The sequence below is a fragment of the Lycium barbarum genome, chromosome 7 (genome assembly GCF_019175385.1).
Source record: "Lycium barbarum isolate Lr01 chromosome 7, ASM1917538v2, whole genome shotgun sequence".
In the NCBI taxonomy this organism is placed as follows: Eukaryota; Viridiplantae; Streptophyta; class Magnoliopsida; order Solanales; family Solanaceae; genus Lycium; species Lycium barbarum.
In genome coordinates, this window is record NC_083343.1 from 125,757,594 (window position 1) to 125,771,626 (window position 14,033).

Consider the following 14,033-nt stretch of genomic DNA (forward strand, 5'->3'; position numbering starts at 1 on the left):
ATAACCATCTAATTAAAAAATACATCAAAATTATTATAAAAAAAAGTAGTAGGAAAATGTATATATTTATTATTAACATGCGTTATATACACGAACCTTTAAGAAAAATCTTGAAAATGTGAATGACGTAAAGATGCATTACACCAATAACATGACTCTGATGAAACATTATTAGAGTTGTAAATGATACTCTATCATAATAATTCAAAGATAAAAATGACAATGATATAAATGAATGCCTAGAAGGTGGGGGCTTACGCCCCACCAGTATGTCTCGTTGCGTTTTGGGTACGCCTCGCCCAGAAATCACCTTTTGAAAACACTGCTTATTTGCTACAAAAGAGAATATTATTGTGTTATTTTGTTAAAGAAAGTGTTCTTATTGGTGGAGCTTTGGCCTCAACAACTAGTCTGGAGTTCGAGTCATGCAATATTGTCGGACTGTTGTATTTTTGAGGGAACAAGTTAAAGTGTCATGTCAATCTATACAAGAGCTTGTTAGTATGTATATTTTTCTGCAGAGCGTTGTTGATGCTAATGTATTTATCAAATGAAGTTTTCACTAAACTCTGTGTAGGGAAGATAGTTTTAGCTTGGTACTATAATCTTACTAGAAAGGGAAAGCCCGTGCTCTGCATTGGCCCAATCACACTGTCTGAAATTAATAGTTTCGCATGTTTGATTTTATTAATACGGTGATGCTTTTTTCTTATTTAATAACCATATTAGTGGTCTAATATAAAAAATCATGTCATTTATATTTATAGATAAAAATCAAGGAATGATAATTAAACATAACACTTAGTTAATAACTAATAAGGTATGGTAGAGTTTTGAACAATAAATCAAAACTTAAGAAGTTTAAATAGTTGTTTTGTACTCAGTAATGTAATTATCATTAATGTTAGTATTTGAAACAATGACGAAATATTGAAAAATTTATTTAATCGGCATTACATACTAAAGAAATAAGGCTACTACTCACAATTTTCAACCTTTCTTTTTCAAGTTATTTTCATGTCTAAACATAGTTATAATAACATCCATACACTCTTTTTTGAACTTGTACTTTAAATATTTTAAACCTCAACTAAATATTATTTGAATTCTCTAATTTTAAAAAATACAAATAATTACGATATTATTTTTCTTATAATTGTATAAACGAATATGCACTATAAATAAAGATTTTTTTTTAATTCAAACTCAAAATTCATATATAAATAAATAAGAAGATATATTCAAAATTTGAATTATAGAAGACTAATTAGCGTCGCTAATGAATGAAACTATGCACTTTTCACTTTTAAATTGACAAAATTTATCAGTGAAAAAATCAAATTTCCACATTACTCTAACAGGTATCATAAGCAACAAAAGAATTCTCAAAACATAATTCTACTAACTAATAAGGGGGATAAGCAGGTACGACGTCAACATGCCTGTCTGTCCCGAGGTAGTTAGGTAATTTAGGCTGATAAATTTGTTTCTCATTGGTTAGAAAAGAATCTCACTGTAGCTACTTGATAAATACTTTTACAACTTTGACTATTACACCCTTCTACTTTGTATAGGCTATGCTTATGTCATTCTGGAATGTGGGTTCCGGTATTGAACCACACATTTCAAAAATCTTCTTTTATTTCTTAAATTTTGTGTCAAGTTAAAGAAGACAATCTTTTTGGGACGGTGGGAGTAGTAATTTCCATAATCCAATTCTTTTTTTCTTTAAAAGGTCCTGCCTGTCCTAGGTATTTTTAGTTTACCTTTTCTATAATGCAAATTAATAAAAAAACTAAAATATAATAGCATCTGAAAAAGTAAAGCATACATTAGCTGATTAAAATGTAAGACTAACGTCCTCACATATTTTCCATTATCATAATTTAAATTGTATGATATATGAGTTTGAATGAAAAAATAATACATTTATGTTTGTACTAATTATAAGATGCACATTTCAGTTGGACCTTAAACTAAGCTATTACTTAAGGGGTCATTTGTTTAAGACATAAGTTATATAGAGATTAATATTATAGGTATTAGTAAGAATTATAAATGCAAAAATCAGTAATATACGGATTCATGTGATGCATGCATTACTAATGCAAATATCGTGTATATATATAATTAAAAAAACGGAAAAGGGTCAAAATTATCCCTGAACTTTGAAAAATAGTTTATCCATACCCTTCGTTGTACTTTAGGGCCAATTATACCCTTACCGTAATACTATGGGGTCAATTATACCCTTATGTCTAACAGCTGCCACGTGGCATCATCCCAGCCCTTCAAAATTATTTTCCCCTCAAATAATTTTTTACCCACTAAAATAACTCAACCCGACCCGATTTTTTTTCCAGCCAAACTGATACGGACCCAACCCAATACCCCTTGGCTAGAAAGAAAAAAAAATCGGGTTGGGTCGGGTTATTTTAGTGGGTAAAAAATTATTTGAGAGGAAAATAATTTTGAAGAGCTGGGATGATGCCACGTGGCAGCTGTTAGACATAAGGGTATAATTGACCCCATAGTATAACGGTAAGGGTATAATTGGCCCTAAAGTATAACGAAGGGTATGAATGAACTATTTCCCAAAGTTCAGGAGTAATTTTGGCCCTTTTCCGTTAAAAAAAAGGCACGAAAATCCCGCATAACTTATGTATTACTCCTGTTTATGAGAAAAATAAAGAAGAAGAACCAAACATGATACTAATTAATAGTGAATTTTATATGTTTATACTGATTTTTAGGTGGAAAAGATGAAACATATATGTTAATATTCAAATATTGGGCCCGTTCTGTGCACGGGCTAATCACCTCTAGTAATAATAATAAGCAAACAAAAATCCAATTGCTTCCAAAGATATAACATTATTTCAGATATATAATATGTTAGGTTAAGCATAGTAAACCTTTTTTAAAATAATATGGAGTAATTGCTGGTTGAAAGTAGGAGAAAAAGAAGCGAAGAACCAAAAAGGTGGAATACACGTGCTTTGATGGCTCCATTTTGAAACTTTGTGTGTGATTATCAAAGAGGAAAAATCTAAAACAAATACTTAAAATGTAACTGCTGGAGTTGCAGGGATGATAAATGATGACACAAGTAAAAGGGCAAATTAGTCAAAGGCACTTTTAATTTCTATAGCAGCTACAGTAGTTTTTTTTTCACCCAACCATATTGATTAAATTTTACCGAAATGGCCAAATTGCCCTCCAAAGTCTAAGCAGGCATGTTGACATGCTGTGTGCTTACTCCTCTTATAGTACCAAAAAAGGTTTTGTACAATTCTATTGACTGAATAATTGTATTCTTGGGAATTAAGCATAAATTGTTATAGCAAGATGTACAGTCAAACCTCTCTATTATAACATCGTTGGGTTTGAAATTTTTTGGTTGTTATAAAAAATTGTTCTTAATTTGTTCTACACCTATAATAATATTTGTCATTTAAATAATAGTCGATTGTTATAGACAAAAAAAATGCCTAAAATCTAATTTTTTATTTTTCAGTGTTATAAAAAATTAACAAAATTATTTAGATTTTAAAACTCAAAGATATGCATACTTCACTACTTAGACATTAAAGAAAGATAATACAATTTCAATAATTGAATGAATAAACTATAAAGTTTTAAGCTCTAAGTCACACATTTTAAATCTACTTAAAAATTAAATTCTTTCAAGAATGATGGAAGAATTTATAATTGTAACTGGTTTCATTGGTTCGTTTTCAAAGGATTAGGAATCAAGATTTGTCTCTTTGCTTGCTCTAAAGAATAGGATTCATACTCCTTATTCACATTGTTTTCCTTTTTGAAAATTATTTGTAAATAAAAATAGAAAACAATGAATTTTTTAGATTACAAAGATGTATTCATATGTAATATTCTGTTATAAATATTGTCTATCAAAATATGAAACTTAATATTTGGTCAAAGTCTCTACACTTATTATTGGTAATCATAGTTATTTTATTTTTATAGAGATGGATAATTATTATATTACCAAAAAAAGAAGATAGTTGTTATATGAGGGGAAATTTTACAAAAAACGTACTATTATAAAGTTGGTCGTTGCTATTATCGGTAAAATGTTGTTATAGATAAATAAAATATAACATAAAAAATCGGTTCCGAAGAAACTTAGCTGCTACAGAAAGATGTTGTTATATGCGGATGCTGTCATAGAGAGGTCTGACTGTATTGTAATATTTATTCGATCCCCAAAATAGTTAAAGAGTCACTCCGTATAAGCGAATCTACCATGATTAAGCCATAAATTAAGGTGAAAATAAACATTAATTAATTATAATTCAGTGATAATAGAGGTATGTGAAAGTATATGTCATATGTATTTGGTCTGTGTGAATACCGAGTATGGATAATTTTGGCAACAAAATTTTAGTATGTCAATCCATTACTTCATTTTCATTACTCCCTTTCATGTTTTGTAACCTGGAATAACCGATAGTCCCTCTCATGTTAGTCGCATGTCCATTTAATTAATTTTTTAAATTAAATTAGATTAGAATAATTTAATATTTTAATAGAAAATAATTTAATATTTTAATAGATATTTAAAAAACTATTGCAATTATTTTCATATTAATACTGAAAAATATATATCTTAGAATATTAATCAAAATTAAGATAGTTTGACTCTCGAAAATGAATGAGGACAAGTATTATAGAATGGACGAAGTATTAGTAACAATAACTATTTATAATATTAATATAACTCCAGAATAAGAAATCTGAAGGAAAGCTTCTTCTATTCCCTCAGTCTCAAATTATAACACTTACTAAATAGTTTAGAAGTTCAACTACACAATTGATTATTTTTTCCCATTTTATCTTTAGCAAAATTTTCGCATTTATAAAGATGACAAATAAATAGAGTAAATATTTAGTGAAGAGATATTATAACTCCACGAAGATGCGAAGCCTAAAGATGAGTCTATTCCAAGTTGACTGAATTTTTTTATGGTAGGAGGCTGGATGACAAGTCATAAAGTGAGGGAAAATTAATCAAATATTTACTTGAGATGGAAGGAGTATTATTTACGACTACGTAAATATCAATAATTTATTTTAAATAGTAAATTTTAATTATTTTTATTTTTTGAGAATAAGAAATCCCAAGCAAAACATCAACTTTGAAGTAACCAAACTTGATAGTGACAAAGAGGCATATGGTATGGACACGTAGCATGTCATGGAAAATGGGAGCTCTAATTTTGGTCTTTGTTTGAATGTAGTCGACAGTAGTTGTATTAAATTAGCACGCGCTTTGTTGATGTCGCAGTGGAGTGTGTGTGTCTCTGTCTGCTGCTACAAAGTTGAAAGAGAGAGGGAGTTTTATTTTTCTAGAGTGATCATACACATGGAAACTTCTGAAATTATCGAACAACCTTTGTTAGATGCTTCTGAAATTCAAAAGGGTGGCTTCAGAACTCTGCCTTTTATACTTGGTATATTCATTTTTCTTTTTTCTTTTTTTTTTTTTCTGAGTTTCGTACGTTTTTTCCTGTTAAAATAACTTGTAGGAACAAGTATTTATGTGTTGATTTCTTGATAAACACGTGTAATCGTCAGTCATGGGTTACAGTTGGAGAGTACTCTTCTCGCCTTATTATTCCTTGCGTTCACTTTTACTTGTTCAGTATTCTAAAAATAAATTTTCACTTTTACTTGTCACTTTAGCATACTTGACAAGACAATTTTTTTTTTCATTTTACTCATAGTATTAATTATTCACCTCAAATAATTTTTTAAATCCAATAAAAATATATATATTATGCACGTAATTTATTATTTCGTAAAGAATGTACAAAATAAAAAATGGATAAGTAAAAGTAAAAGTGAAGAAGGGAGGTTCAATTTGAAATTTTGTTCCTAACTGTTGATTCATCAGTCATGGGTTCAATGAAACAGTTGGAGCATCCTCTTCCTTGCTTAATCTTTAACCATTTTTAAAAAAATAATAATAATTAGGAAATGGCTTTGATTTTTGGTATGGGGTACTCTCCTATTTGTTTTCCTTTTTGATTTTTTGTCGAATAACTTTGAGGAGGAAGTTCATTTATATGACAATTTCTTCATAAACACCTGTAATTGCTCTTTATGGAAGTTCAATTTGATATTTTTTTACCTAGTTGTTGATTCGTCAGTCATGAGTTTAACGTGAAATCAAAAGAAGTGGGTGAATATGATATTTGTTTGTCCATGGAATTCCAATGAAACAATTGGGAAGTCCTTAATTCTGTGTTTAATCTTTGGATAGGAAATGCGGCTTTGATGAATGCGGCGACGTTTGCTTTAACTCCTAATATGATTCTATATTTGATGAATGAATATCACATGGATATGACTACTGGGTCCAATATTCTCTACATCTGGTCAGCAGTTACCAACATCGCTCCAGTTCTTGGGGCTTTTATGGCGGATTCTTTTGTGGGTCGGTTCCGGATGATAGGATTGGGATCTGTTGTTACCTTTGTGGTAAATTCATTAACTGAGTTGGTTTCTTTCGTTAGTTACCTTATGTTTTAAGGAACAAAAGTGACAACACAGTGTTAGTTGGAGCAAATAATATGAAGTTGAAAGTTTAGATAGTTGCAAGGAAAATGAGAGGGAAGTCATTTTTCCACCACGGAAGATGCTTTCCTTATGGTAACCAAACGCTAGAAAATGACTTCCTCATGTAGAACATTTTCCTGGAAATGACATCCATCATATCGAACATACCCATAACTTTTACTAATTGGAGGACCTTGGTTGATTACGAGGAACCTTAATGCACATTCATGGCCCTTTTATATTTTTACTAGTTTTCTTTGTCATTTCTATGGGAACATTTCCTTTTTGGTATTGAGTACCTCGTCTCCTTTCTTCAGATAGTCTTGTTTTACCTAATTTCAATTAGACGAGAGGGACAAGTATTGTCCATATATAACTCGTATCTCCCTTTATTTTGTTTCTTCTAAACGAATGCCTTTATTATGCATTTATGTGTAAAACATGAGGAAGGAGGCTCTTCAGATGACATTATTTTAATAAATAGCATAGTATCAACTCAACAAACTTATCTCAGGTCTTGTGATTTGAAATGTGATATCTTAGTCTAGTTTGTCGTTTGTGTGCATAAGTGAAACAGTCTTGTTAGTGATTTGAAAGCCTAAGTTAAGCTAGAGTACTCCGGTGCAGTCCTCAATCTGAAACCGGGATGTATGAAGTGCAAAATGTAAGAAATCACAGGAAGTAACCATTTTAGCCATCCCTTTTAGGTCCAAACCTTAATTATGTTTCCATTAATCTTTTCAAGGAAACTCGTCTCAACCGTGGAGCTCAAGGTGAGATATACTCCCTTTGTTTCAATTTATGTGTCTTACTTTCTTTTTTCTTATATTTCAAGGAGAAGGTAACTTTCTATACTTAATAACTCTTTAATATCAAGATCCCACATGACATGTTTGAGACCACAATATTTAAAAGACGTCTTGGTGCATTACACAGATCTTTAGTTGAAGGTCACAAAATCCAAAAGTCTTCCTTAACTTTTTGACCTCCGTGCCCAGTGGCGGAGCCACACTATGCCGAGGGTGTTCATCCGAACCCACTCGGCGGAAAAAAACACTGTTTTTACAAGGTTAAAATTATTTTTTATGTATATATAGTAGATGTTGAACCCCCTTAGGCTTCTTCGTATGTTTACTTTTTTATGTTTTGAACCCCCTCGGCGGAAATCCTGGCTCCGCCAATGTCCGTGCCCAGTGAAACTAACACATAAAATGAAACGGAAGCAGTAGTACTTTAGAAAATTCTTACAAAAGGGAAGGGGATGAAACTTTTCCTCCTTTATATGCCTAAAAGAGAAAGGGAAAAGGCCCATCGGTTTACAAATAGATGCATGTACATGTAAGTAGTTGCAAGAAGGAAAGACTTTTTTTTTTTTTTTTTTTAAGAAAGATAACAAATTATATATATTGTCATAATAAGTCTGTGTTGAGACTTGAGAGCCATATTTACAGTATCAAGAGTTTAAATATAGAAAATTCTGTCCTTGTTCTTCCAACAATGATTCTATCACCCATCTGTTGCAAATTTGTAATATGAATAATCATAATTCTATTTTGAAATTTTGAAATTTACCGATAATAATTCTAGATTTTCTATGTGTTTTGAAGGGAATGTTTCTGTTTTGGCTGACATCAGTGATTCCGCAAGCAAGGCCCCCACCCTGTGTCGCTTCCAACAACATTTGCAGATCAGCAGAGATGTTCCAACTCTTCTTCCTGTGTTTCTCTTTGGGCGTCGTTGCCATTGGAGCAGGTGCAATCAAATCCTCATCTTTAGCATTTGGTTCTGATCAGTTGAAACGGGAAGTATATCCAGAAAATGCGCGTGCAATGGAGAGCTACTTCAGCTGGTACTATGCTGTGATAGTTTTGTCTGTCCTGGTTGCTCTCACGTGTCTTGTTTATATCCAAGTCAACATGGGGTGGGCTTTAGGTTTTGGAGCTCCTGTTTTGCTAATGTTGTTTTCAACTCTTTTAATTTATTTGGGTACTCCATTCTACGTGAAGCTGAATCCTAAATCGAGCTTAATCACTGGCCTTTTTCAAGTGATTGTAGCCTCTTATAGAAATAGACGTCTCAGATTGTCGTCACAGAGTGCAGATGTACTATACCATCAGAAAAAAGGGTCAGCCGTAGTTCTTCCAAGTGAAAAACTAAGGTAACTTCATTCTTACCAATTGTTAGCTTTTGTGTTGGTCATCTTTCTTTCTGCATGTGCTTGAAAGACAACCCCTGTAATGGTAAATTGTTGTTTGTTTATTTAGCTTGTATGCTTTTTTGTCCTGAACTAAACTATTATTTGATCTATCATTTTATAGCTATTGTGCTTCTCCTCTATAGGAAATTGTGAAATTCATTGTTTTGACCTGCACCAGCTGATGACAAATATAACTCGATGTACTACAGACTCCAGCTTTTATTGTTTAAGGGACCTCATGTGATGCTGTTCAAGATTCGTGATGATTTTGGATGCCTTTTCTGATCCTGATATACTTCTTCGTATTGTGTTTTAACTTCAATTTATTGCCTTTAGGTTTCTAAATAAAGCTTGCATTGTACAAGATCCTCAGCTAGATTTGAGCCCAGATGGAGAAGCAACAGATCCTTGGCGTCTTTGCACTGTAGATCAAGTAGAGGAGCTGAAAGCATTACTCAAAGTTGTTCCAATCTGGTTGACGGGAGCTGTAATGTCCATAAATATAAGCCAGAACTCTTTTCCAGTACTTCAAGCGAATACCATGGATCGACATATTGGTTCAAGCTTTGAAATCCCAGCTGCCTCCTTTGGCATCTTCGCTGTCATCTCTGCTATACTTTGGATTGTCCTCTACGATTGTTTGATTCTTCCCGTAGCATCAAAATTGACTGGAAAACCTGCTCATTTCAGCACAAAAGAGAGAATGGGATTTGGTTTATTTATTTCCTTCCTGTCAGTCTTAGCGACGGCAGTTGTCGAAGTTGTTCGGAGAAGTATAGCATTCAAGGAGGGGTACTTGGATGATCCACAAGGCGTGATCCCTATGTCAGCAATGTGGCTACTTCCCCAGAATTTCCTTGCTGGCTTTGCAGAGGCCCTGAATGCCATCGGCCAAAACGAATTCTATATTTCAGAATTTCCAAGAAGCATGTCAAGTGTAGCTGCTGCTCTATTAGGAGTTGGTATGGGAGTGGGCAGCTTATTTGCTAGCTTTATAATGAGTACTATGAACGACTTGACCAAAATAGGAGGGCAAGAGAGTTGGGTATCGAGCAATATAAACAAGGGCCATTACGACTACTATTACTTGGTTCTTGCAGGATTTAGTCTGGTTAACATATTGTGTTATACTGTTTGTAGCAGAGCTTATGGCCCCTGCAAAGAAGAGGTAGCTGAAGAAGAGAAGCCATGAATGGGTACAAGCACTTCTTATGTACCTTAGCTAAGGTGCCACGGTTACCAATCCATTATCCATAGAGTATCATTTCAATTTATACAAGTGCTTATAAATAGTACCAGTATGTATACTTCTCTCTTCATGGCTGATGCTAATGTATGTATCAAATGAAGTTGTACTCACTAAACTCTGTGGGGAAGATAGTTTTAGCTTGTTGTATATAACTTTACATACTTGAAAAAATATTTTTGTATAGTTCGTTTTGGAAGTCCTCCTGGATTGTACATTTGGAAGTTCTCCTGGATTGTACGAAGGATACAAAGATATCCTCTCGCATTGCACGCGAAAAATATAATTACACCTCCAACAGGTAAAAATTCAATCGCACCCGACGTTTACACTAAATCATATTAATTTACCATGGTTATGTCATAAATTAAGGTGAGTAGGTGCAGGGGCGGATGCAGTAAGAGGCCAGGGTGTTCACCCGAACACCCTGGACAAAAAATTATAGTGTATATTTCGGGTAAATTTTCTGTGTTCATATACATATATTAATTTTTGAACACTCTAAACATTTATTATAGTGTATATTTAGGTCCAGTTATTTTTCCAAACACCCTGAGTAAAAATCCTGAATCCGCCACTAAGTAGGTGTATTAATTAGTTATAGTTTAGTGATAATAGTGGTATACATGAAGACGCGTCATGTATTTATTGGGGCGGTATAAATACCATTTGTGGGTAAGTTTCCTGTTTTGTCTACTCATAAATGACACCATTCTATAGTTTGTAAAGAATAGGTATATGCTAGCGGGCAATCATAAAAGATAAAAGAATATGGCGCATATCAAAGAAGTGCATATATTATGGGTGAGAAAATGACAAAAATGGTCCCTTATGTTTGAGGGGAGGTTCAAAATAATTTCTTAATTCGTAAGTAGGCGTGTGGACATGCGATTTGAAATCACGGTTTGAAACCATGAGATGAAATCAGCGTTTGGACATGCATTTCATCTTATGGTTTCACACCCCAAATCATCCAAAAAGGCATGATTTGGGGTTTCAAACCATGGTTTTAAGTTTTTAAAATATAAAACTTGACCCATAAATTTATATTTATTGAAATAAAGACTCATAAGTTAGTGGATATTTTTAACAATTACTTCCACCAACCATTATTTATGTCTACTATGTGGGAGGATTATATTAAAGAGTAGTTACATTACTATTCATGTTAAATTTTCTTTTTTAATGAACTAAAGTTTGATCAATTGATGTTGTATTTTTTAGAAAAGTGTATTTTTTAAAAAAGGCCTTCTAGTAGCGTATTAATTTTGTTATGAACTATGACTTGCTCATTTGGTAAGATTGTATAAGAATTGAAAATATTTTGACAGTTTTCACAACTTGTGGGGTTTTTATGTCTATAAGAAAAAATACAACTTAAGAAATTCAAATTGCATGTCCAAACATGGTTTCATCTCATGGTTTCAAACCATGTCCAAACGGCTCCTTAAGTATGCACTTGATAGTTTTGGTCCTTTAAGTTTGCCAAAAGTTAACACTTTTAGTCTCTATAAATATTTATCGAACTATGTCAGTTAGATTTGACGGAAACAATAGAAAAAAAGATTTGACTATGAACAACAAGAAAATCCTGTCAAATTCTAAAATATGCAATAAAAAAATGCACTAGATATTAAAAAGATATATAAAAAAAAATAGCATAAACTATATCTCAAAAGCTGCATCAGACTTGAAAAATAGATTAAAAATAGCAGAAACTATACCTAAAGAAGTATACCTCTAAATGTGAGTTCCAGCTTATTTTTTTTCATATCCCGTTAAATCTCAAAGGTAGAGTTAGTAAATATTTGACGGAGAATAAAAGTGTGCAAACCGTGCCTTCTATTAGGGTGCACAAATAACTCTCACTTAACTAGGTCAAAGCGAGCTAAATATTCGCATGAATTTTCTTTAGCATTGGAGTTCTTAACATGTTCGGGCAAAGCGAGCTGAATATTCGCATGAATTTTCTTTAGCATTTTGCTAAATTAGAAAGCTCTTCGGTTTATCAACAAAGAAGGTATACGAACTACGAAGTGGGGATTCTCACAATATTCAGTATCTACAATTAAGAGCACTTGTAACTTTAAATGGAGGGCCATTTTGAATAGCTAAAGGGTAAAGTCAACCGTTAATATGAAGGTTAATTTTGAGCTATTTACCCGTTGAGCAAAAAACATAACGGAGGGAAAATTTGATTTATTACCCGTTTGGCCATAAGAATTATTCACTTTTTCCCGGAATTTTTTTTTCACATTTTTCAAAAATTAGTGTTTAGTCATTAAAATTCCAAATACAACTTGAAATTGTATTTGGAATTTAAAAAACAAGAAAAACTTGTTTTTCACTTTTTTCATAACCAAAACCTTGCTGAAAAAGTACATTTCAATAAAAAAAAAATACTATTTGCAAAAACTATGGCCAAACACAACTCCAACTCCAACTCCAACTCCAAAATTTCAAAAAAAAAAAGTGAAAAAGTTTTTAATTTCTATGGCCAAACGGATAATAATTTTGAATAGTTTACGGGCATGTTTGACCTTTTTCCCTATATTATGGGTGCAAAATACAAATAACTCTCACTTAAGCGGGTCTAAGTTCAAAATTTCACAGTTGAGCATTTGTTAGATGTTTGAATCTGATGGTTTCTGAGCCTTATGATCTATTTCACTTGCTCGTTTTCTTCACTTACATCCCAATTCGCTGCATATATTGTATTCGAATAGTACTAAATATTATTCCAATGAATTTCCTAGAAGCATGTCAAGTGTAGCTTCTGCTCTATTAGGAGTTGGTATGGGAGTGGGAAGCTTACTAGCTAGCTTTTTAATGAGCACTATCGACGACTTGACCAAAAGAGGAGGGCAAGAGAGTTGGATATCAAGCAATATAAACAAGGGCCATTATGACTACTATTATTTGGTTCTTGCAGCATTTAGTCTGGTTAACATACCGTGTTATATTGTTTGTAGTAGAGCTTATGGTCCCTGTAAAGGAGAGGTTATGGAAGAAGAGAAGCCATGAATTGGTACAAGAACTTATAGTTTCTTCCTTGTGTTGCTGTATGAGAAGTGTGGGATAGTATAGTGTGCTTGAAAAAAGTGAGGGTGGTGTAGTGAAAAAGAGGATTGAGAAAAGAGATTTTTCTCCAACTTATTTACAGTGTTTTAAAACGTGCGGGTATAAGGCGAGGGTAAGCCCCGAGGCACGAGGCGTAAGCCCATGGATATTTAATTCTTAATATTTTATAAATTAACAAAATAAATATAAATAAAAAAACACATTAAAATTATAAAAAAAAAATAGGAAAATGTATATATCTACTATTAACATGTGCACAAATCATTTAAAAAAAAAATGAAAATGTGAATGATGTAAAGATGCTTTACATCAATAACATGACTCTGATGAAACATAATTAGTGCTGTAAAATTGATGCGCTATCCTAATAATTTAAGGATAAAAATGACAATAATATAAAGTTATTGTTTAAAACCTAAAACTAGATAACAAATTAATACTCATTATACTACAAATAGCCAGAATAAAGTCTTCAAAACATTATCTAAATTAGAGTGATACCAGTAGAAATTTTAAAACTAAAATTACCTTGAAAAAGATAAATTAAAGAATAATAAAAAATATTTAAAGAAAATAAAGCATAAAGAAGGAAAATGCAACCATAAAAACTCTTTGTTTTGTAGTTTGCACATTGCATACAAAGGTCTAAAGTGTATATGTTATTCCGTAAACATCAAAGAGGTAAGATTATGATATTAAGATAAACAATTAGAAAAAACTTTTGACTTTTTGAGAATTTACAATGAGTTAACTTTTGAATATTTAACTTTTTAAAAAAAAATTATAAAGCAATTTGGCTCAAATTTGAAAAAGTTTTCGAAGCTTACGCCCTAAATGAATGTCTAGAATATTTGGGCTTACGTCTAGGTGAATGCCCGGAAGGTTGGGGCTTGCACCCCACAATACTTACACTCCGTTAGTATG

General features: G+C 32.2%; 1 protein-coding gene across 1 annotated transcript; it reads left to right on the top strand.

The window, feature by feature from the left end:
* Positions 1-5,324: 5,324 nt before the first annotated feature.
* Positions 5,325-10,162, top strand: LOC132604211 (protein NRT1/ PTR FAMILY 1.2-like). Its single transcript, XM_060317609.1, has 4 exons — positions 5,325-5,477; positions 6,290-6,507; positions 8,193-8,743; positions 9,119-10,162. Exons 1-4 carry the CDS (start codon positions 5,390-5,392, stop codon positions 9,972-9,974), a joined length of 1,713 nt encoding a protein of 570 aa, XP_060173592.1. The 5' UTR covers positions 5,325-5,389; the 3' UTR covers positions 9,975-10,162.
* The last annotated feature ends 3,871 nt before the right edge of the window (positions 10,163-14,033 follow it).

What these genes read in the sequence shown, in the direction of transcription:
- LOC132604211 (XM_060317609.1), top strand. Translation starts at nt 5,390, where the DNA reads ATGGAAACTTCTGAAATTATCGAACAACCTTTGTTAGATGCTTCTGAA. An exon ending in AACTCTGCCTTTTATACTTG is followed by an intron (nt 5,478 to 6,289) that starts GTATATTCATTT and finishes ATCTTTGGATAG; the next exon opens with GAAATGCGGCTTTGATGAAT. An exon ending in GATCTGTTGTTACCTTTGTG is followed by an intron (nt 6,508 to 8,192) that starts GTAAATTCATTA and finishes TGTGTTTTGAAG; the next exon opens with GGAATGTTTCTGTTTTGGCT.